The sequence below is a fragment of the Boleophthalmus pectinirostris genome, unplaced genomic scaffold, assembly GCF_026225935.1.
Source record: "Boleophthalmus pectinirostris isolate CB_2022bp ecotype Guang Dong unplaced genomic scaffold, ASM2622593v1 HiC_scaffold_5, whole genome shotgun sequence".
Lineage (NCBI taxonomy): Eukaryota > Metazoa > Chordata > Actinopteri > Gobiiformes > Gobiidae > Boleophthalmus > Boleophthalmus pectinirostris.
In genome coordinates, this window is record NW_026571404.1 from 2457978 (window position 1) to 2483024 (window position 25047).

At 44.6% G+C, this 25047-nt stretch overlaps 1 protein-coding gene across 1 annotated transcript in view; it reads right to left on the reverse strand.

The window, feature by feature from the left end:
- LOC110166987 (high-affinity choline transporter 1-like) overlaps positions 1 to 22219 on the reverse strand; it is a 92077-nt gene extending 69858 nt beyond the window's left edge. The window contains exons 1-3 of the mRNA XM_055162921.1: positions 22132 to 22219; positions 20723 to 20749; positions 10434 to 10547 (exon numbers count right to left, since the gene is read on the reverse strand). Coding sequence (XP_055018896.1) covers positions 10434 to 10547; positions 20723 to 20749; positions 22132 to 22219 — 229 coding nt within the window. The remainder of the gene's footprint in view (positions 1 to 10433; positions 10548 to 20722; positions 20750 to 22131) is intronic.
- Positions 22220 to 25047: the final 2828 nt, after the last annotated feature.

Sequence of the window (25047 nt, forward strand, 5' to 3'; positions counted from 1 at the left end):
GGGACTTGAAGTTACAGGAACTCAAAGTTACAGGGACTCAAAGTTACAGGGACTCGAAGTAACAAGTTAAGGAGACTCGAAGTTACAGGGACTCGAAGTTACGGAGACTCAAAGTTATGGGGACTAGAAATTACGGGGACTTGAAGTTACGGAGACTTGAAGTTATGGGGACTCAAAATTACGGGGACTCGAAGGTACGGGAACTCGAAGTTACGTTGACTTCAAGATACGGGGACTCAAAGTTACAGTGACTAGAAGTTACAGGGATTTGAAATTACAGAGACTCAAAGTTACAAGGATTCAAAGTTACAGGGACTCGAAGTGACGGGGACTCGAAGTGACGGGGACTCGAAGTTACGGGGACTCAAAGTTACAGGGATTTGAAGTTAAGGAGACTCGAAGTTACAGGGACTTGAAGTTACGGAGACTTGAAGTTATGGGGACTCAAAATTACGGGGACTCGAAGGTACGGGAACTCGAAGTTACGGGGACTTCAAGATACGGGGACTCAAAGTTACAGTGACTAGAAGTTACAGGGATTTGAAATTACAGAGACTCAAAGTTACAAGGACTCAAAATTACAGGGACTCGAAGTGAGGGGGACTCGAAGTGATGGGGACTCGAAGTTACAGGGACTCGAAATTAAGGGGACTCGAAGTTATGGGGACTCGAAGTTACGGGGACTCGAAATTAAGCGGACTCGAAGTTACGGACTCGAAGTGACGGGGACTCGAAGTTACGGGGAACTAAGTTACAGAAATGGGGACTCAAAGTTACAGGGACATGATGCAACAGAGACTCAAAATTACAGGGACACGAAGTTATGGGGACTCGAAGTTACAGGGACATTAAGTTACAGAGACTCAAAGTTACAGGGACTCGAAGTTATGGGACTCAAAATTACGGGGACTTGAAGTTACGAAGACTCGAAGTTATGGGGACTCAAAATTACGGGGACTTGAAGTTGCGAGGACTCGAAGTTATGGGGACTCAAAATTATGGAGACTTGAAGTTGCGAGGACTCGACGCTCTGATAGAAACATCTCTGTGTGTTTGAGGAACATTTAAAAACACGACGGAGGCTTCACTTACAGGGGCCGGACACTGAAGACCTGTGTTTCTGACCCCTCTGTGTATTTCTGACCCATTTTTCTGGCCCCTTTGTGTGTTTCTGACCCTTCTCTATGTTTGTGACCTCTGTGTGCTTCTGACCTCTGTGTGTTTCTGACCCCCTGAGTGTTTCTGACCTACATTGTGTGTTTGACCCCTGTGTGTCTGACCCCTCTATGTTTCTATCTTGTGTTTCTGACCCCTTTGCCCCCGTGATTCTGTCCTCTATTTCTGACCCTCCCCTCTCTCTGATACCTGTGTATTTCTGACCCCTCTATATTTCTGACCCCTCTCTCAGTCCTCAGTGATTCTGTCTTCTATTTCTGACACCCCCTTTCTCTTTCTCTCTTTGACCTTAGCGTATTTCTGACCCCTATTTTTGACCCCTCTGTATTTCTATCTCTCTGTCATCTCTCTATTTCTGACCCTGGTGTATTTCTGACCCCCCTCTCTCTCTTTGACCCATGTGTATTTCTGACTCCGGCCTCTCTCTATTTCTGACCCCCTCTTTTTGACCTCTGTGTATTTCTGACCTCTCACCTCCTTCACTTAAAGGGACGTGGTCGTGTTTTGTTTTTGTTTTTTTCGTGTGATAAAAAAGTTTTTTCTCAGACTGATTAAAAAGTACGACAAACGGTAAAAAAAAAGACCTTTAGTGTTTCACAGGTTTCAGATCGCGGCGGTTTCATCAGCAACAAAAGTGTGACTCAAACTGCAACGGCAAAACCTCAAACTGTCACACGACGACGCACAACGACGCACAACGACTCACAACTGATGAACACACAACTGTGTTCATGAGAATTTACTCTAAAACACAAACATTTCCTGCTGACTCAACTTCTCTTCCTGCTGTTGTCCAGACCAAAACTTCTGACACTGTTAAGAGTTCTTCACCATCCAACTGTGTTTCTGACCCCTCTGTGTGTTTCTGACCCCTCTGTGTGTGTTTCTGACCCCTATGTGTGTGTTTCTGACCCCTATGTGTGTGTTTCTGACCCCTCTGTGTGTGTTTCTGACCCCTATGTGTGTGTTTCTGACCCCTCTGTTGTGTTTCTGACCCCTCTGTGTGTGTTTCTGACCCCTCTGTGTGTGTTTCTGACCCCTCTGTGTGTTTCTGACCCCTATGTGTGTTTCTGACCCATCTGTGTGTGTTTCTGACCCCTATGTGTGTGTTTCTGACCCCTATGTGTGTGTTTCTGACCCCTCTGTTGTGTTTCTGACCCCTCTGTGTGTTTCTGACCCATCTCTGTGTGTGTTTCTGACCCATCTGTGTGTGTTTCTGACCCCTCTGTGTGTGTTTCTGACCCCTCTGTGTGTGTTTCTGACCCCTCTGTGTGTTTCTGACCTCTATGTGTGTGTTTCTGACCCCTATGTGTGTGTTTCTGACCCCTATGTGTGTGTTTCTGACCCATCTGTGTGTGTTCTGACCTCTCAGTCCTGTGTTTCTGACCCCCCCTCTCTCATTGGGCCCTGTGTTCTCTGTATTTCTGACCCCTCTGTCCTTTCTATATGTTTTTGACTCTCTGCCCCCCTCTCTCTCTGACCCCTCTATATTTCTGACCCAATCACTCTCTGGTTTTCTGACCCCTCTGTTTCTGACCCCTCTGCCCTCTTGATTTTTCTCCTCTCTCAGTATTTCTGACCCTCCCTCAATCTCTATTTCTGACACCCCCTCTCTCTAACCCCTCTGTATTTCTGACCCCTCTGTATTTCTGTCCTCTCTGTCTTTCTGACCCCTTTGTCCTCTCTGTCTTTCTGACCCCTTTTGTCCATCTCTCTCTGTCTTACCCCTCTGCATTTTGACCCCTCTGTTCCTCTCTTGATGTTTCTGACCCCTCTGTCATCTATATTTCTAACCCCTCGGTTCATCTTTCTCTCTCTGACCCCTCTTTATTTCTGATCCCTTTGCATTTCTGACCCCTATCACTCTCAGACCCCTCTGTCCTTTCTCTGTATTTCTGACCCCTCTGTCCCTCTCTCTGTATTTCTGACCCCCTCTTTCTGACTCCTCTTTATTTCTGACCCTTCTGTCTGTGTTTCTGACCCCCTTCTCTATGATCCCTTTGCATTTCTGACCCTATCGCTCTCTGACCCCTCTGTCCTCTGTGTTTCTGACCCCTCTGTCCATCTCTCTCCCTGACCTCTCTGTAAATTTGACCCTCTGTCCTCTCTATGTGTTTCTGACCCCCTTCTCTATGATCCCTTTGTATTTTTGACCCCTACCTCTCTCTCTGACCCCTGTGTCCTTTCTCTGTGTTTCTGACCCCTCTGTCCTCTCTTCTGTATTTCCGACCCCCCCTCTGTCTCTCTGTGTGTGTGTGAGTGCATCTGTTGTGTCAGATCCGTCAGCGCTCGTCTCACATGACCACAGCTCCTGGACACACTTCACATCCCACCCACAACACCGCACGCTCTCCGGCGCCGATACCGATACCGATACGATACTCCCGCGCCTTTAAGCATCCGCCGATACCGATGTGGACCGATACCAGAGCGGAAACTCAACACAACACTTCGAAATCAGCCGTTAAATCAGCCGTTTTCAAGGAATCTCCCCGTGAGCGTTTCAGATTTGGCTGGAAAAAATTCTAAAAATTTCTAAAATCACCAAATGAAAGAATCGAAAATTTTAGTTCAATCCCTTCAGTCGTTCCTGAGTTATGGCCCGTGGAAATTTTGGGTCCGTGCCGATTTTTCCAGAAGCGTTAATTTATAAACATGGTTGAGAGACCAGAACTTATCAAAAATGTTCATTCTCTCAAATATTCAGGTTCAGTTAGTTTTTCCAAATATCTGCTTGGACCTCAAAAATAAAAAAAATTAAAATTGGAGCGACAACCAAATGTGAAATTTTGGGGTCCCACAGTCCCCCCTTAATAAAGATACACAATATTTGACAACAGATTCAGAATCTATGACCAAAAATCTACAATAATATAAATGTTCAGCTTCCTAGATCTATTTTTTTATGAAGTTATGGTCTCCCAAAAATGAGCATGGCCCTAAAATTTCAACGGGAAATAACTCAGGAACGACTGAAGGGATTGAGGTAAAATTTGAGATTCTTTCATTTGGTGATTTTAGAATTTTTTTGATTTTTTTTTTCAGCCAAATCTGAGACGGCTCATAGGGGAGGGCGGCTCATTTCAGATGGACTGAGACTTTAACGCAAATTCTGTAAACGTCTCAAATTTCCTTCACTTTTTGTGTGTTTTTTTTTTTTTTGTTGTGTGTGTGTTTTTTTTTTGTGTGTGTGTGTGTGTTTTTTTGTGTGTGTGTTTTTTTTGTGTGTGTGTGTAAAGTTTTGTGAGTTTTGTGCAACTCACGTTTCCCGAGTTAATGTGAGTTTTATCGTCACACTTGTATCAGCGCAGGCTTTTAAGCATTTCCTCAGAGCCAGGATCTCGTGTGTGTGTGTGTGTGTGTGTGTGTGTGCGTGTGTGTGTGTGTGTGTGTGTGCGTGTGTGTGTGCGTGTGTGTGTGCGTGTGTGTGTGTGCGTCCTGATATCCAGTGTTTACAGACACAGATATCAGATCGGCGGCTCGGCCCACAGGTCACAGCTCCACACAAGTTACATTTACACTTTATCTTTTTAACCTTTAGAAGAGAAACACTGAAAAACAAACTCGGACCAATTTTAAAATATAAAACTAACACCTAAATTTATCAGAAAATGACTTAAAAATTAGAAATAAATGAGCTCTAAAAGAAAATGAAGCAGTGTCAGAACTCAAATAAAAGCCTGTTTACACGAGAACGTTTACGGTAAAAACGACAAAATATTTTATCGGAATCCAGGTGTCATTTGTTAATTTGTTTGTCAAAATAAAACCAAAAATAAGAAAATGAAAAAAACAACTATTTTCTTCATTATTTGTCTAAAAAAAACAAATTTAAAAAATAGGTAATCGTTTTTTCAGTTTGCGATTTTGTGTTTAAATGAAAAATGGAAAAAAAAAAAAAAACAGATAATGGACATTTCCCGTGGCTTAAACTTTCAGGACTAAACCAGGTCCAGGACTAGACCGGGACTGAGACCAGGACCAGATCGAAACCAGACTGGGACTGAGACCGGGACTGAGATCGGGACTGAGGCCAGGACCAGACCGAGAATGAGACCGGGAACAGGACTAGGACTGAGATCGGGACTGAGACCAGTACTGAGACCAGGACTAGACCAGGACCAGACCAGGGCTGAGACCAGGGCTGAGATCAGGACCAGACCAGGATCAGACCAGGACTGAGACCAGGATCAGATCGAGACCAGACTGGGACTGAGACCGGGACTGAGGCCAGGACCAGACCGAGAATGAGACCGGGAACAGGACTAGGACAGAGATCAAGACTGAGACCAGTACTGAGACCGGGACCAGACCAGGACTGAGACTGAAACTGGGACCAGACCGGGACCAAGACCAAGACCAGACCTGACCAGACCAGAAATGAGACTGGGAACAGACCAGGACTGAAAACGGTTTAAACCTGGTTCAGTCCTGGTTCAGTCCATTATATATTTTTTTCCATATTTCATTTAAACACAAAATCAAAAACTGAAAAATCGAATCATTATCTGTTTTTTCATTTTGGTTTTAGAGACAAATAATGAAAAAAAATGCTGTTTTTTAAATTTTAAAAACGAATGAACGAATGACACACGGATTCTTTCAGCAGAAGCATCGAGTCTTCTCAAGTCACTGAGCCTCAAGTCCGAGTCGAGTCCAAAGTCTTGGTCCATTTTATCACGTCTCAAGTCCTGAAAATAGTGACTCAAGTCTGACTCGAGTCCAAGTCGATCATAAATCTGAAAACAAAATAAATAACCTGATATAATTTTAAAATCTTGACTGGAGAAATTTGCAGTGAAGTCTTTTCTCAAACATGAAACTGTTTATTTCACTTTTTAAAAATAGTTTAACATGTAAAAGTCACTGTAGATTTGAGTTTTGTTTTATCTGCGACTGTGGATCGGAACTGGAAGTGAAAAGGAATTCTCAAACCTTTGGCAAATATTTAAAATCAGATGTAGAAGAATCGAGGCGAGTCCGTCTGACCTAAAGCCTGGACACGCTCAGACGGGGCGGTGTTTGTTTTACAGTTTTTACAGCTGCACCCACGGGAGTCTGGGCGGGTGACACCGGGTCAGAGGGCGCTCACTGTTACTGCGCACTTTTAAAAACAGACCTGCGGGGGGCGCCGACTCGTACAGGGACAGAACGAGACTCAGCGCTCGTCTAAGTCCCGCGAGAGTTACAAACACGGATCTAGAATAAAAACTGGACAGACTAGTGGTCACTCGAGGTACTGCAGCTCCAGGAGTTTGGGCCCAGAAAGAATTTTCCCACAGAAGCACAATAATTTTTTGGGAATTCAAGCTGCCCGTGTTCTGACAGAGCGTCCGGCTTTCACAAAGGCTGAATTTTGTAGGATTCTTTTCTGTTTTCACAACATAAACTTTTAAAAAATGTTTAAATCCTCAAAGCGTCTAAAAGTGATCTTTGTCAGACTGAGCGTCGTCGCTCTGAGCCGCTCTAACAGCTCTCGCTCTGATTGGTCCAAACGCTCCACGCCGCGCAGACGTCACACGGGCGGGAGGCCAGGTTTGATTCTATTCTATGAGTTTAACTCATAGAACTAGAATCAAATCTGAAGCTGAACCCAAGAGGCGTCGTGTTGTTTTCAGGTCTGTGCTCTTTGGCTCATGGGTCCAAAATGAACTCTTCAATATTTAGTTTTAGACCTGGTTTAGTCCTGGTTTAGACCTGGTTTAGACCTGGTTTAGACCTGGTTTAGACCTGGTTTAGACCTGGTTTTAGACCTGGTTTAGACCTGGTTTAGACCTGGTTTGGACCTGGTTTAGACCTGGTTTAGACCTGGTTTCCTGGTTTAGACCTGGTTTAGACCTGGTTTAGACCTGAGACCTGGTTTAGTCCTTTTTTTAGACCTGGTTTAGTCCTGGTTTTAGCCCAAAATGTGAAAACAGTTAAAATCCCTCTGTGTAATCCATTTATTTCAACAAAGTAACTGTAATCCAATTACCACTCACTGAAACAGTAACTGTAACTGAATACAGTTACTCATCATTTGTACTCTGATTACTCTGGTACATGTAATCTGTTACTCCCAACACTGAACATTAAATGTGCAGAGTTTGTGAGTTAAACATGTTTGAATGAAACAAAACAAAGCTCCAGGTTTGTTTGTGACGAGGAAACGACATCAGAACAGATCAGAGTGAAATATTTAGTCAATAATCGCTGATCCGTTTGAGTTCACAGGAGCGTAGCGGCGCCCCCTGCAGGTTCCTCTGCACACAGGTGCGTTTGTTTTCGTGTGTTTCGTGTGTTTGGTGACGTGGACGTGAGCAGAGAACAGTCTGTCCTCCTTTAGCGCGGTTCTATTATTTACACAAACCCCGGGACAAATGTGGCGTTTTCAATTATTCAGGCTTCAGGATGTGGAGCAGCGTCCAGGCAGCACTCCACCCGCCCTGCCCGCTCTGCCCCGCTCCGCCCGCTCCGCCTGCTCTCCACGGACGCCCTGACCTCCTCGCCAAACGCCGCGGGCGAGTCCGAGGAGACGAGGGTCCAGAGTGAAGGTCTGGACACGTTTTCTGATCTAATGTTTCCTCAACACAAACTGAATCTGTGTGTCGTTCATTCATTTGATTTTCAAAATAAAACCAAAAATAAGAAAATGAAAAAACAAAGATTTTCTTCATTATTTGTCTCCGAAACCAAAATGAACAAACAGATAATGATTCATTTTTTCAGTTTTCGATTTTGTGTTTAAATGAAAAATTGAAAAAAGGGATAATGACCGTTTACATGACTTAAACTGTGACTGAACCAGGACTGAACCAGGACTGAACCAGGACTGAACCAGGTCCGATCAGACTGGAACCAGATCGGGACTGAGACCAGGACTTAGACCAGGACCAGGACTGAGCCCGGGACTGAGTCCGGGACCAGACCGTGACTGAGACCAGGACTGAGACAGGGAACAGGACCAGGACTGAGATCGGAACTGAGACCAGGACTGAACCAGGTCCAATCAGACCGGAACCAGACCGGGACTGAGACCAGGACTTAGACCAGCACCAGACCAGGATTGAGACCAGGCTGTGATTAAGACCGGGACTGAGACGGGACCAAACCGGGACCAGACCAGGACTGAAAACAGTTTAGTCCTAGTTTAGTCCTGGTTTAGTCCTGGTTTAATCCTGGTTTAGTCCTGGTTTAGTCCTGGTTAAATCCATTATCTGTTTTTTCCATTTTCCATTTTAACAAAAACTGAAAAAACGAATCATTTTCTGGTTTTTCATTTTGGTTTTGGAGACAAATTATGAAGAAAACATTTATTTTTTTATTTTCTTATTTTTGCTTTTATTTTGAAAAACAAATGAACGAACGACACACGGATTCAAACAGACCTGGAGTTGTGTTTTTTTGAGGAGGGAACAACATTAGAACCTGATTTAAAGCTCACAAGAGTCACGTTTGTTTAAAGTGGAACCTTTAACGTGGAACTAAATACTAAAAAAAACTGTGTATATGTTTTTCAAAAGTTATTTTTTGGCCATTTTTTGAAGAAGCTCTGTTTGAAAAGTGTTTGTGGGCAGAGTTTAGGTGTTTAATCACACTTTAAATCTCTGAGAATTAAACCTGACCGTAAATTCTAATGGGATTCTTTGGTTTATCTTTTCATTATTGTGTTTGGGGACAAAAATTAGGTAATAAAAATTTAGAAAAGTAAGTCAACATTTATGGAGACAGTCGTGATCGTGAGCGTCTTAAATCAGGAGGAGGTGTTTTCTGCCGTGTCAGTGAAAGTCCGTGGGCGAGTTTGGAGTTTGGAGCCGAGCACTTCATAAACGTCACTCTTGTTTATCTTCAGTAAATGTTTATATTATTGTTCTTTCCGTGCGCCTCTTCTCTGTTTTGTTTCATGTCGGACCGAGGAAAACTCTCACGTCGCCTTCAGTTACAACTTCCTGCGGCTCTTTCAAAATAAAACCTTCCGCGCTCACGAGGTACTGACGCGGTCTTATTGTGAAGGGGTTTCAAAAAGACGAAAGCGCAAACTCTACGCCGAAAACAGAAGCTTGACGTGTCCAGAGAAGAGCTGAGGTCATGAGTGAAACACGCATCCGTCTGAAAAACGAAGTTTGTAAAAACAACGTTAAAAGAAAAAGCCTCGACTATTTACTGTTCGACAAACCAGGGAGAGCGGAAAATGTGAAAAATGACGGTTTGAGGGGAAAAAGCACTTCTCATTGCAACAGTTTTTGGAAGCTGGAATTCACATTTCAGTCGGCAACTACAAATAACGATACTGGATCGATATATCGCTTAAACCCACCGATCTGTACGTCGTCCAGCATATTTATGGAGTGTATTTTGTAAAAAAAAAAAAAGTTATTCAATTTAAGGACGCAATGATACCGATACATCAAATATAATCCATGTGCCATTCGTTCATTCATTTTTCGATATAAAACCAAAAATAAGAAAATGAAAAAAAAAAACTATTTTCTTCATTATTTGTCTCCAAAACCATCGATTTTGTGTTTAAATGAAAAATGGAAAAAAAACAACGATAACGACCATTTCCCGATTACGTGACTTAAACTGCGATGCCGGACTGAACCAGGACTGATCCAGGTCCGGGACCAGACCGGAACCAGACCAGGACTGAGACTGGGACCAGACCGGGACCAGACCGGGACCAGAGCGGGACCAGACTGGACCAGACCAGGACCTGACTGGGACCAGACCAGAGCTCGAAGCTGAGGCTCGGACCCTGCGGAGGCTCGGAGTCAAAGCTCGGAGTCTGCTCTGGTCCTGGACCTGGTTCAGTCCTGGTTCAGTCCTGGTTCAGTCCTTGGTTCAGTTCGTATTCGGTGCAAAAGTTCGACATCGAAGTCACAGAAGTTAGGTAAACGGGAAACGGCTGTTATCTGTTTGTTTGTTTTTTATCTGTTTTTTCATTTTGGTTTTGGAGACAAATAATGAAGAAAACTGTTGTTTTTTCATTTTCTTATTTTTGGTTTTATATTGAAAAACAAATGAATGAATGACACACGGATTGAATATTTGCACCGATCCAGGACAATGTGCTGGATTGTCTCACAGATATCAACAGACACCAAAAGCCAAAGTATCAATACCAGTATCGGAACTGAAAAAGCTGGATCGGTGTATTTCTAATTCAAACAGAGATGGGAGTTTTATAGAGAAATGAAAAATATCACAGTTGTTTTGTAGAAATGAGAAAATGAGTCTTGTAAACCAGCAGAGCTCCGCGTGGAGCCGATACTCACCGATGACGAAGCAGAGCGTGGCGGAGATGGGCATGACGGCCCAGATCAGCCCCATGGACGGGTTATAGACCGCCTCCGCCGTGCCCACGATGAAGCCGCCGCCCACCCACGTCGCTGCAGAGAGAGAAAGAGAAAACAAAGTTAGACCATAGACTGTTTTTATAAACGGACACAGTGAACTCGCTCGCCGCCTCAGTCCAAACAGGAAGTGTTCATGGGCACCAGTGTTATAACTTTTTTACAGCCTCTACACCCTGTGTCATATTTTCATGAACTTTTCTTAGTAATAAAAGGAATTGACCTTCAGTTGGTCATATTTTTGAAAAAAGTCTCCCCCGGACTCAAAATGAAGTTTTGGTAAAACAACAACCAGAATAAAACAGTTAGAAGGTTCATATCTTCAATCATAAAAGAACCAAAGGCAATTTTCTCTTTAATCACACAGGAACAAAACACATGATCAGGGTAAAGATCAGATAAAATAGGAAACTAAAAGTCCAAAAATGATGATTGTCAGTGTTGGTTTGTTGGTTTATAAAGTGAAACAAGAATAGAAAGTAAAACTCCAGTTTATTATGATGCAGTACAACTTATTATTGATCCATTTTCAGTCACATTGACTTGTAATGATCCTTGTGAGAACTTAACTCGGTTTCACGTTTCAGATCATCGGCTGTAATGTGGATTTAATATTTTTTTGTTTCGGGGGAACTTTTTTAAAAGAGTGTTGAAAATGGAGTTTGGTTTCTTCAATTATACCAAAGAGTTCGTCCAATCATGATGCAGGACAGTTCAAAAAGTTATAACCCTAATGGGCGCGCTTCCGGCTCCATTGACTCTGGCTCCAGTTCACTTTACACTGAAAAACAATCGCCCGTGTCTCTGTAACTGCTGCAGTGAGCCTCATTATTTTTGTCTTAAAACATTTGTATTAACATGATGCTGGGGTTTTTATTTTGCTATTTTGTCCATAAATAAATTAATATTCCAAATACGGCACACTGATCCAAATTCTCTCCTATAACTGCAGCTTCGATGAGCTTCATTTGACTGGAGCCGGACACTGTGGGTGATGTCACACTCCCGCAGTTCTTTTCACTAGTACAGTTGTTCCCTCAGTTCACTTTTCTTCACTAGGACAGTCACTCCCTGATCACTTTTTACACTAGTACAGTCTGCAGGTGACGTCACAGTCCCTCAGTTCACTTCGGCTACGTTCAGACTGCAGGGCTTAATGCTCAATTCAGATTTTTTTGTGAAATCCGATGTTTTTGCGAGGTCGTTCACATTTCCAATTAAATGCGACTTGTCTGTGACTTCAGTGTGAACGGTAAACGGCCCGAAAGTGTCCCGCATGTGACACTGGAGACACGATGACGTCAACCCCATGCGTCAACCGCAGCGAGCGTCTCTGTGTTTACGGAAGTTGTCCAAATATGGTCGCGAGCATTGAGCACCTGGAGATTTTACAGTTCCGGTTTCCGCCTGCTTCAGCGCAGAATAGTGACGTTTGTCGCTTGTTAATGACGTGTAGGTCGGATGGATGCGCTTTGGCCGTTCAGACTGAAGTCGCATGTCAAAAGATCAGATATGTATCGGATTCAGGAGCACATATCCAAGTGTCCTGGGTCACATTTGAAAAATTCGGATCTGTGCCGTTCAGACTGTCACTAAAAGATCGGATACAGGAACATAGAAGCCAAAAAATCAGATTTGGGTCACTTCAGGCTGCAGTCTGAACGCAGCCTTCTTGTCACTAGTAAAGTCACTCCCTCATTTCACTTTTTCACTAGTAAAGTCACTCCCTGTTCACTTTTTTCAGTAGTACAGTCGTTCCCTGAGTTCACTTCTTTTCACTAGTACAGTCTTTGGATGCTGTCACACTCCCTCAGTTCACTTTTTCACTAGTAAAGTCACTCCCTCATTTCACTTTTTCACTAGTAAAGTCACTCCCTGTTCACTTTTTTCTCTAGTACAGTCTGTCATTAACATCACACTCTCCTCAGTTCACTTCTTTTCACTCGTACAGTCCGCGGGTGAGACGAGGAGAGGCTGCAGGAGGATCACATTCAGAGGTAACCCAAGCACGTCTAATACAACTTTTATCACTGTGTCAACTACAAGGTCAGGCCCCAAGGCTGCACCACACACACACACAGACACACACACACACACACACACGCACACACACTCTCTCTCTCTCCTGTGTGTCCTGCGGAGACAATGTTCCTGTACAATGCGCGAGGAGGAAAACGAGACCAGATCTCAGTGTCGAAAAAACAAGTTCTCCCAGTTTTGACGGTGCAATTTTTTTACTAAAGATGGGTTATTTTACGTCTTCGGGTATTAACTGATAACAAAGAGCATATTTAGATCTCCGTGTTGACTTTTTAATGTTTTGAAAATGTGATATTTGCTGAAAACTATGTATAAACACGTTGAAGGTGCATTGTGTAACTTCTCTGGTGGATGGTCCGTCAAATACTTCTTTTATACTGTTATTGCTTTGCTTTGCCCCTTTTTTTACGTTCTCTATGCGTCGATAAATGCAGAATTATTAGAGCTAATGGAGCCTACAGTGACAGGTCCAGTCCCACATGTTCTGTATTGAACTGTGCCCATTAGAGGAAGAGGACGGACCAAAGCTCATGCGGAACTATTGACCACGTCCACAGACTGTCTGACCCAAACCAAAGGCCCGAGTCTGACCCTGACCACAGACTGTCTGACCCAAAACGAAGGCCAGAGTCTGACCCTGACCACAGACTGTCTGACCCAAACCAAAGGCCTGAGTCTGACCCCGACCACAGACTGTCTGACCACAAGTATCAGGAGGAAAATGAGACCAGAGCTCAGGATCGAAATAACAAGTTCTCCCAAATTTGATGGTCGGATTTAGGGCAAAAATGATTTTAAGAATTCTCTGGCAGATATTGAGATTTCCATTTCATCCGAGATTTTTTTTTTTTTTCAAATCAAGTTTCAGTGCACGTGAACATTTGCAAACATCACAGAAATTTCACAACAGAGTCCTGCAACGATGATTTGACGCTGGTCCAATTTACGGTCCAGTGTCAAATCGTGTCATGTGTTTAATGCAGCTTTGCGCACATTTGTTTACGTTTTACAGAAACAAAACTTACTATAAGTATAAGTACTATAAGCGCTGAAAAAAACGGCTCGCTCCTTGTGCGCTGATGCGGTTCAGCTTTTCTGTGGGACTAAAGGACACGACTCAGTGGAATATGAGTGTTGTTTCTGTGACAGAGGGGTGTTCTGCTGATGGTGAGTCTGTTCTGTGCTTCTGTCGCGTTGGAGATGGTTCATGTTCAAATTTACGCCAGGTTTAAATCGTAGTCTCATCGCATTGTAGCGGTGAATTACTTTGCGGCGCATAGACCTTGATGCAGATCCATAAATCCATAAATTGGGCTTTAGGAGAACTGCAAAAAAACACACCTTTGATGCTCCCAAAATCATGTTGTCTGAGATCGTGATCTTTGGTCCAAAATGATTGATCCTTCAGTTACTAGAGACGGTGTATTTGACTTGTATAAGGTATTACATGATAATACTTAAGTGTCTGACCCCACCTAAGGTCAGAGTCTGACCCTAACTGAGGCCAGAGTCTGAAACTACAAACTACTCCAGGACTATGACTCAGCAGAAACAGGGCGTGATGTAAGTATCATTTTGTTCCTTCAAGCAACATAGATTATCACAAAACTTAAAATGTGTGTTGGTGTAACATTAGCAGAAGTGGCCATTCATACAACTGTAATGTTCTATAAAGGCTTTGTGTGTCACTGTGAGCTCTGGCACTTTGTCCTGTGACATAAACTCAACAGACGCTGCTCCAGTCCAGCCCCAGTTTGTGTTTCAGAACCTCAGTTTGACTCATTCCACTGCACTTCCTCAAGGTGGAGGTGGGTTTTCCCCGAGTCCCAAACACAACAGAATGTGCCTTAAGGCCCGACTGTCTAATCCGACCTAAGACCAGAGTCTGACCCCACGTAAGACCAAAGTCTGATCCTACTTAAGACCAGAGTCTGACTACACCTAAGACCAGAGTCTGACTACACCAAAGACCAGAGTCTGACTACACCAAAGACCAGAGTCTGACTACACCAAAGACCAGAGTCTGACTAAACCAAAGACCAGAGTCTGACTACACCTAAGACCAGAGTCTGACTACACCAAAGACCAGAGTCTGACTACACCAAAGACCAGAGTCTGACTACACCTAAGACCAGAGTCTGACTACACCTAAGACCAGAGTCTGACTACACCAAAGACCAGAGTCTGACTACACCAAAGACCAGAGTCTGACTACACCAAAGACCAGAGTCTGACTACACCAAAGACCAGAGTCTGACTACACCAAAGACCAGAGTCTGACTACACCAAAGACCAGAGTCTGACTACACCAAAGACCAGAGTCTGACTAACACCAAAGACCAGAGTCTGACTACACCTAAGACCAGAGTCTGACTACACCTAAGACCAGAGTCTGACTACACCAAAGACCAGAGTCTGACTACACCTAAGACCAGAGTCTGACTACACCAAACCAAAGACCAGAGTCTGACTACACCTAAGACCAGAGTCTGACTACACCTAAGACCAGAGTCTGACTAAACCAAAGACCAGAGTCTGACTACACCAAAGACCAGAGTCTGACTACACCAAAGACCAGAGTCTGACTACACCTAAGACCAGAGTCTGACTACACCAAAGACCAGAGTCTGACTACACCTAAGACCAGAGTCTGACTACACCAAAGACCAGAGTCTGACTACACCTAAGACCAGAGTCTGACTACACCAAAGACCAGAGTCTGACTACTGACTACACTAAGACCAGAGTCTGACTACACCTAAGACCAGAGTCTGACTACACCTAAGACCAGAGTCTGACTACACCAAAGACCAGAGTCTGACTACACCTAAGACCAGAGTCTGACTACACCAAAGACCAGAGTCTGACTACACCAAAGACCAGAGTCTGACTACACCAAAGACCAGAGTCTGACTCCATTAAGGCCAGAATCTGATCCTACTTAAGTCCAGATTCTGACCCCACACAAGACCCGACTGCGCGACCCGACTGCGCGACCCGACTGAGGCCCGATCTCCTCCATACACTGTTACTTTTCACACCACTGGGTCATTTACAGGAGCAGAGCAGGAACTGGACTAAAATGACATCGAGTGAAAAGCCGTTAAATCGATCCTCCGCAGCTGACGCCATCGACATTCCCCCGAGGCTGTGACGCTAACTGAAAGCACTGCTCTGTTACGAGCCCCGTCCCCCAAGTGACACCGAATCTGAGCCTGACCAGAGGGAAAATCCACTTTGTATTTTTTTTTTTTGTTTTAATTGTCACAACAGGAGTTTGAAGTGACAGCAGTAAACTCTGGTTGGACAGAGGAGGAGACCTTGAACTCTGAGCAGGTTTTTGTTTCATGTGGACAGGCCCAGTCATTACAGAGATATGAACCATAAACCACGTCCACAAATCTGAAATCTGACAGGTCCACATTCCACCGCAGCTCCTGCCCTGTCCCCGTCTCCTGCCTTTGTCCCCTGCCCTGTCCCCGTCTCCTGCCTCCCCTCTGTCCCCGTCTCCCGCCTTTGTCCCCTGCCCTGTCCCCCGTCTCCTGCCTTTGTCCCCTGCCCTGTCCCCGTCTCCTGCCTTCCCCTCCCTGTCCCGTCTCCCGCCTTTGTCCCCTGCCCTGTCCCCGTCTCCCGCCTTTGTCCCCTGCCCTGTCCCCGTCTCCTGCCTGTCCCCGTCTCCTGCCTGTCCCGTCTCCTGCCTTTGTCCCCCGTCCTGCCTTTGTCCCTGCCCTGTCCCCCGTCTCCTGCCTTTGTCCCCTGCCCTGTCCCCGTCTCCCGCCTTTGTCCCCTGCCCTGTCCCCGTCTCCTCCCTTTGTCCCCTGCCCTGTCCCCCGTCTCCTGCCTTTGTCCCCTGCCCTGTCCCCGTCTCCTGCCCTGTTCCCCGTCCCCTGCCCGTTCCTGCCTCCCCTGCCCTGTCCCCCGTCTCCTGCCTTTGTCCCCTGCCCTGTCCCCCGTCTCCCTGTCCCCTGCCCCTGCCCTGTCCCCGTCTCCTGCCTTTGTCCCCTGCCCTGTCCCTGTTTTCTAACGTGTCCCCTGACTCCTGTCTCGTGCCCTGTGTCTGTCCCTGTCCGTGTCTCCTGCCCTGTCTAATGTCTCTAGCCCTGTCTTCTGATGTGTCCCAGTCTCCTGTCCCCGTCTCTTGACATGTCCCTGTCTCTACCCCTGTCCCCTGTCCCCATCCCTGTCTCCAGCCCTGTTCCTGTCCCCCGTCTCCGTCCCTGTCTTCTGTCTCCAGCTCTGTCCTTGCCTCTAACCCTGTCTCCTACTTTGTCCCCGTCTTCAACCCTGTTCCTGTCTCCTGTCCCCCGTCTCCTGCCCTGTCCCTGTCTTCTAACGTGTCCCCTGACTCCAGTCTCATGTCCTGTGTATGTCCCTGTCCATGTCTCTAGCCCTGTCTTCTGATGTGTCCCAGTCTCCTGTCCCTGTTTTCTGCCCGGTCCCTTTCTCTTAACTTGTCCCTACCTCCACCCCTGTCCCCTGTCCCCATCCCTGTCTCCAGCCTTGTTCCTGTCCCCCGTCTCCGTCCCTGTCTTCTGTCTCCAGCTCTGTCTCCAGCTCTGTCTCTGTCTCCAGTCTTGCCTCTAGTCCTGTCTCCTGCTTTGTCCCTCTCTCCTGTCCCTGTTCCCTGTCCCGTCTCCTGCTACTGTCTTGTGTCTCCTGTCCCATCTTGTCTCCCTGTCTCCTTCTCCTGTCCCCTGATTCCTGCTTCTGTCTTGTCTCCATGTTCCCTGTCCCCTGTCTCCAGCCCTGTCTCCTGTCCCCTGACTCGTCTCCTGTCCCTGTCTTCAGTCCTGTTCCTGTCCGGTCTTGTCTCCCTGTCTCCTGTCCCCTGCCCCTGTCCTCTGTCCGCTGTCTCCAGCCCTGTCTCTGGTCCCCTGTCCTCGTCCGTCTCCTGCCCCCTGTGTCCTGCTATTGTCTTTTCTCCCTGTCTCCTGCCTCTGTGTCCTCTGTCCCCTGTCTCCAGCTCTGTCTCTGGTCCCCTGTCTCCTGTCTTCATCCCTGTCCTCGTCCCCGTCTCCAGCCCTGTTCCTCTCTCCCGTCCCTGTCTTCAACCTTGTTCCTGTCTCCTGTCCTCGTTCTCTGTCTCCTGTCCTGTCTCCTGCTCCAGTCCCCTGTCTCCCTGTCCCTGTCTTCAGCCCTGTCCCCTGTCCCCTGTCTTTTCTCCCTATCTCCTGTCCCCTGTCTCCTGTCTCTTCCCCCTGTCTCCTGTCTTTTCTCCCTGTCCCCCGTCTCCTGCTCCTGTCTTGTCTCACTGTCTCCTACCCCTGTCCCGTCCTCTGTCCGCTGTCTCCAGCCCTGTCTCTGGTCCCCTGTCCTCGTCCGTCTCCTGCCCCCCTGTGTCCTGCTATTGTCTTGTCTCCCTGTCTCCTGTCCTCATCCCTGTCCTTGTCCCTGTCTGCTGCCCTTGTCCCCTGTCTCCTGTCCCCTGTCTTCCATCCTCATCCCTGTCCCTTGTCTCTCTGTCTCCTGCTCCTGTCTCCTGCTCCTGTCTCGTCTCGTCCCCTGGTCCCCTCGTGTCCTCCGCCGTACAGTGAGTCGTGTAGAATGTTGTGATGTCATGTGAACTGGAGCCGTGTGTCTCTTGAATCACGTCCTTCATGTCGGAGCTGCTCTGAATTCCTCAGGCTCATGTGAGGATCGACTGGAGCCCGGAGCCTCGAGCTGCAGCTTTTTACTCTCGTTTTACACACAGACACCACCACATTTATACCACATTTATGCACTTTTCACTCCTGCTTCTGCACATTTATAGAATTATACCTCATTTTACAGCAGTCTCTTATTTATTTACTCACTGATTTAGAATTTATGAAACCATTTCTCTTTGTTATTATAATATTTTGTGAGCTCCTGTGTCCAAATAAAGTCGCTCAAGTGTTTTTTAACCACAGTATTCTTTTTTGTTTTGTTTTTATGATAAGAACATCATTTAAAAGTGTATTCTGAAACTATCAAACTGTCAAATGCTTTTCCACAGTGTGGCATTAAACCTTTTTTATCTCCACGGAAACCAAACCAGACCAAGTCACAGGTCAGATCTGTGGAGAGGCGACTCCGCTCACAGTCAGAATGTCGGTTTTTCTAGGGATTTTTGAGCTCTGAAACCACCTGTGCTTGAATAAATGTAGCGGTATATAAAAGTCGAGCTGTTTAATGTCGCACTGCGGAACATTCCAGACAGAGAAATGACATCTCCATAGAAACAAGCAGGTGACGGAGCCCCAACCCAAAAGCTACAACATTTATCTTTAATTTAATATATTTCAAAAGAGCGTCACACCAGCCATGAGGATGAGAGAAAAAGTTATTCAGAATTTTGATATTTCTAGTCGTTTTTATTTGTATATTTGTGTTTGTTCAAACTACAAATGTGTTTAAAATAAACCCGGAACCTTTTCAGCAGGTCTCAAACTATCATAAAAAATACTTTTACTTTTGAGTCCTGCTCAAAAAAGCCTTCTCCCAAATCTAATGAAGTAAAAGTAAAACGTGTCCATCGATAGCACACTACAGTACTTTACTACTTTGAAATGTTCATTTTCTGAAGCCATAAAATATTCACATTACAAAAATAACACTCCTGCATTCACACTACAAATTGAACACTACAAGACAAACATTACTACACTCAACACTACTACATTCACACTACTACAATCACACTACTACAATCACACTACTACATTCACACTACTACATTCAACACTACTACATTCAACACTACTACTACATTCAACACTACTACATTCAACACTACTACACACACTACTACATTCAACACTACTACTACATTCAACACTACTACAATCACACTACTACAATCACACTACTACATTCACACTACTACATTCAACACTACTACATTCAACACTACTACATTCAACACTACTACAATCACACTACTACAATCAACACTACTACATTCACACTACTACATTCAACACTACTACATTCAACACTACTACATTCAACACTACTACAATCACACTACTACAATCAACACTACTACATTCACACTACTACAATCACACTACTACATTCACACTACTACATTCACACTATATATTTAAAACACTACAAATTGAACACTACAAAACGAATACTACTCTGTTCACACTACTCATTCACACTACAAAACGAACTCTACAAAATTAAAACCTTGTTCACACTGCTCTATTCACACTGCTCCATTCACACTACCCTGTTCACACTTTTCTATTCACACTACTCCATTCACACTACAAAATGAACACTAACTTATTCACACTACTCCATTCACACTACTCCATTCACACTACCACATTCACACTACAAAACAAACTCTACAAAATTAAAACCTCATTCACACTGCTCTGTTCACACTACCCTGTTCACACTGCTCTGTTCACACTACCCTGTTCACACTACTCCGTTCACACTATTGCATTCACACTTCAAAACAAACTCTACAAAATTAAAACCTCATTCACACTGCTCCGTTCACACTACTCCGTTCACACTGCTCTGTTCACACTGCTCTGTTCACACTACCCTGTTCACACTACTCCGTTCACACTATTGCATTCACACTTCAAAACAAACTTTACAAAATTAAAACCTGCTCCAGTCACGGTTCTATTCACACTGCTCCGTTCACACTGCCTTATTCACACTGCTCCGTTCACACTACCCTGCTCACACTACTCCATTCACACTACAAAAAGAACACTACTAAATTAAAACTGCCTTATTCACACTGTTCCATTCACACTGCTCCATTCACACTGCTCCATTCACACTGCTCCATTCACACTACTATATTCACACTACAAAACAAACACTACTAAATTAAAACTGCCTTATTCACACTGCCCGTTCGCACTGTCCCGTTCACACTGCTCCGTTCACACTGCTCCATTCACACTGCTCCATTCACACTGCTCCATTCACACTGCTCCATTCACACTACTATATTCACACTACAAAACAAACACTACTACATTAAAACTGCCTTATTCACACTGCCTCGTTCACACTGTCCCGTTCACACTGCCCCGTTCACACTGCCCCGTTCACACTGCCCGTTTATTCACACTGCCCCGTTCACACTGCCTCGTTCACACTGCCCCGTTCACACTGCGTTCACACTGCCCGTTCACACTCGAGCGTGTGCAGATGTTGCATATTCGTACAGTTTTGGAGTCTTGGTCCAGTTCCCGCTCAGAGCCTCAGCACTTTTGACTTCCGCAGTTTGAGCCGCACACTTCCTCTTTATCCGCCTCGTGCTCCTGTGCACCCAGCGCACACACTTATGTAACCGGATCACACGTATGCGCACCGTACACACAATCAACGGCAAAATATGAAAACACCGAGAGATTACACACGCGCACACATAACACCACATGTGAACAGAAGTGAAAGTGAGACCGTTTAATCCAGAAAATCACTTTGTCTTGTCTAAAGAAATTGTGTTTTTATTATAATCTATGAAAATATCTGTGCAATTTTATTCTTATTATTTGTAAATATCGGTTCAAACTTTTCTGAAAGATATTTGTTGGCATCAGGTGGAATCGTAAATTAATCGAAATAAAAAAAAAAACGAAATGTGAATGGTTATAGTCTGACAGTTATTTAAGAAAAATAATTTACTTTACAAATATTTAAATATACTTTTGTGTGTGTCAGATGCCCTCCCTCTGTCTCCATGGGCTCGACTTCTGTGTAAAAGTATTTTTTATTTATTTAATTTTTAATATATTGATATTTTGGCCAGTTTATAATTTAAGTTCCTTTTTTTTCCTCTCTGCTCTTCTTCTTTTTTTCACCCATTTTTTTAGTCATCATTTCGTTTCATCATCTTTTACTATTTATAAAAATGTTAAAGCATAATTTTTTCTTCCAACTCTTCTCTCCCTTATTATTATTATTATTATTATTATTATTATTATTATTATTATTATTATTATTTATTTATTTTATTTTTATTTTACCGGTCCGGTGGCAGGATTAAGTCCTGTTTTAGTCCTGGTTTTAATCCTGTTTTAAGACCTGTTTTAGACCTGTTTTAGTCCTGGTTTAGTCTGTTTTTAGACCTCTTTTAGACCAAAAATTAAGAAAAATTAAGAAATCACTTGAATCACTTAAAATCAGCTGAATTCTTGATCAAAATCACTGCATTTCTTTCTTTAATTGTTCTAAAAAATCTCTGCAAAATGCTTTAACTTTTCACTCTTAAAGTACATGTACTTTAATACTTTTACTTAAAGGTACATTGTGTAACTTTTCTGGTCACTGCTCTGCCTGGAATGTTCCGCAGTGTGACTTTAAACAGCTCTACAGATGGTTTTATAACTCAAAAATACTTAGAAAAACAATATTTTGTCTGTGAGCTGCGTCGCCTCTCCACAGATCCGACCCGTAACTCGGTCCGGTTCCGTCTCCGTGGAGATAGGAAGGTTTAATGCCGTACTGTGGAACATTCCAGACAAAAAGATAACCCATAAGCTCCATGGAGAAAAGCGTTTAACGGACTCTCCACCGGAAAAGTTACACAATGCAGCTTTAGTGCCTCCGACCCCCGACCCCGACCCCCGACCTCTGACCCCGGCGCCGCTCGGACGTTTGAAGCTCGTGTCAAAAAGACGAGACGCGACGGAGGAATAAAAGACGAGTAATTGGGGCATTGTCCCTGAAACGGCGCCACCCGCAGGACGCGATGTTTGTGAGGCCCCCCCCCCGTCCTCACGCCCCCGTCTAACCCCGTCTAACCCCGTCTAACCCCGCCCCCTCACCCCTCCTGGAATAAGAAGAAGAAAACCAAAAAACAACTATTTTCTTCGTTATTTGTCTCCAAAACCAAAATGTAAAAACAGAAAATGATTAATTTTTTTCACTTTTCAATTTTGTGTTTAAATGAAAAATGGAAAAAAACTGATAACGGCCGTTTCCCGAATACGGACTGAACCAGGACTGATCCAGGTCCGGGACCAGACCGGGACCAGACTGGACCAGACCGAGACTGAGACCAGACCGAGACCAGACTGAGATGAGACCAGGACTAAGACCAAGACCAGGCCAGAACCAGACCGAGACCAGACCGGGACCAGTGCGGGACCAGAGTGGGACTGAGACTGAGATCGAGATCAGACCAGGACCAGGCCGGCACCAAACTGGGACCAGACCGAGACTGAGACCAGAACTGAAACCGAGACCAGACCGAGATCGAGACCAGGACTAAGACCAAGACCAGACCGAGACCAGACCGAGACCAGACCAGAGGCTCAGAGCCCACAGCAGGGCCAGAGCTCGAAGCTGAGGCTCGGACCCTGCGGAGGCTCAGAGTCAAAGCTCAGAGTCCACTCTGGTCCCGGTCTGGTTCCAGACCTGGATCAGTCCTGGTTTAGTCCTGGTTAGTCCTGGTTCAGTCCTAGTTCAGTCCTGGTTCAGTCCTGGTTCAGTCCTGGTTAGTCCTGGTTCAGTCCTGGTTCAGTCCTGTTTAGTCCTGGTTCAGTCCTTTTCAGTCCTGGTTTAGTCCTCAGGACACACAAATCTGAGCAACGGCCCTGTCCCCTCTGTTTTCATCCCGGTTTAGTCCTGTTTTAGTCCTGGTTTTAGATTAGTTTAAGTCCTGAGTTTGGTTTAGTTCTGTTTAGTCCTGTTTAGTAGACCTGATTTAGTCCTGTTTCAGTCCTGGTTCAGTCCTAGTTTAAACTTGGTTCAGTCCTGGTTGAGTCCTGTTTTAGTCCTGTTTTCATCCTGGTTTAGTCCTGGTTTAGATCAGTTTTAATCCTGGTTTAGACCTGGTTTTGACCTCGTTTAGACCTGTTTTAGTTCAGTTTTATTTCAGTTTTAGTCCTGGTTTAGATCTGGTTTAGTCCTGGTTCAGTCCTGGTTTAGTCCTGGTTTAATCCTGGTTTAGTTCTGTTTTAAACCTCATTTAGACCTGGTTTAGTCCAATTTTGGTCCTGGTTTAGTCCTTGTTTAGTCCTGGTTTTAGATTAGTTTAAGTTCTGGTTTAGTCCTGGTTTAGACCTGGTTTAGACCTCATTTAGTCCTGTTTCAGTCCTGGTTTTAGATTAGTTTAAGTCCTGGTTTAGACCTGTTTGGTCCTGGTTCAGTCCTGGTTCTGTCCTGATTTAAACCTGGTTTAGACCTGGTTTAGTTCAGTTTTAGACCTGGTTTAGACCTGGTTTAGTCCTGGTTTAGTCCTGGTTTAGCTTGAATAAAATTTTTTCACTCTATTTGTCAAAATCGTTCATTTTATTCAGTTTTCTTCTTGTCAGTTTAAGTTGACAGCGGCGTCTCGAGGGTTAAACTGCTTTTCTCTTGACTTTATTCTTTATTTCTTTTATTCTATTTCTATTTATTTATTTATTATAATTTCTTGGAGTGTCCTCGTTTGTTTTTGTGTGATTTCTGTGTGATTTTTTATTATTTTCGTGTTGTTTTCGCGGCTCGTACGGCACTTCTAATCCTCGTTTTTAATTAAATTTGTATTATTTCTCCTTCTCTCACTCCTCGTCATCGCTCCCTCCTTCCTTCCCTCCCTCCTCCGTCCTTCTTACCTTCCTCTCCCCCCCCCCGATCCCCCTCTTCCTCCTCCCCCTCGTTCTCGTCGTCGTCGTCGTTCTCTCCGGTGCTTTCAGCCGCATGTGACCTGGATTAAGTCCGTCTGCTCCGCTCGCAAACGGATTTACACCATTTCCTTTTTCTCTCGCCGCGTTTGTGCGAGGGGAAAAAGTGAAGCCCCCGAGCAGGAAGTCCAACAATGAAACTTTAGGAAAAACAAAACGCGGCGTTAAAGGTTTCGCTTTAAAGATACGATGGTACGAAAAACACGAAAAAAACCCCCACACAAAACACGCAAAAAAACACACAAAAAACATTCAAAAAACACACGAAAAAACACTTCTGTGACGAGTTACAACACTGCTCCTTTTAGGACTGAACCAGGACTAAACCAAAACTAAACCAAAACTAAAACAGGACTAAACTAGGACTAAACCAGAACTAAAACAGGACTAAACTAGGACTAAACCAGAACTAAAACAGGACTAAACTAGGACTAAACTAGGACTAAACCAGGACTAAACTAGGACTAAACCAGGACTAAACCAAGACTAAACCAACACTAAACCAAGACTAAACCAGGACTAAACCAAGACTAAACCAGGACTAAACTAGGACTAAACTAAGACTAAACTAGGACTAAACCAGGACTAAACCAGGACTAAACCAGGTCTAAACTAGGACTAAACCAGGACTAAACCAGGACTAAACTAGGACTAAACCAGGACTAAACCAAGACTAAACCAGGACTGAACCAAGACTAAACCAGGACTAAACTAGGACTAAACCAAGACTAAACTAGGATTAAACCAGGAATAAACTAGGACTAAACCAGGACTAAACTAGGACTAAAGTAGGACTAAACCAGGACTAAAACAGGACTAAACCAGGTCTAAACCAGGTCTGAACCAGGTCTAAACTAGGACTAAACCAGGACTAAACT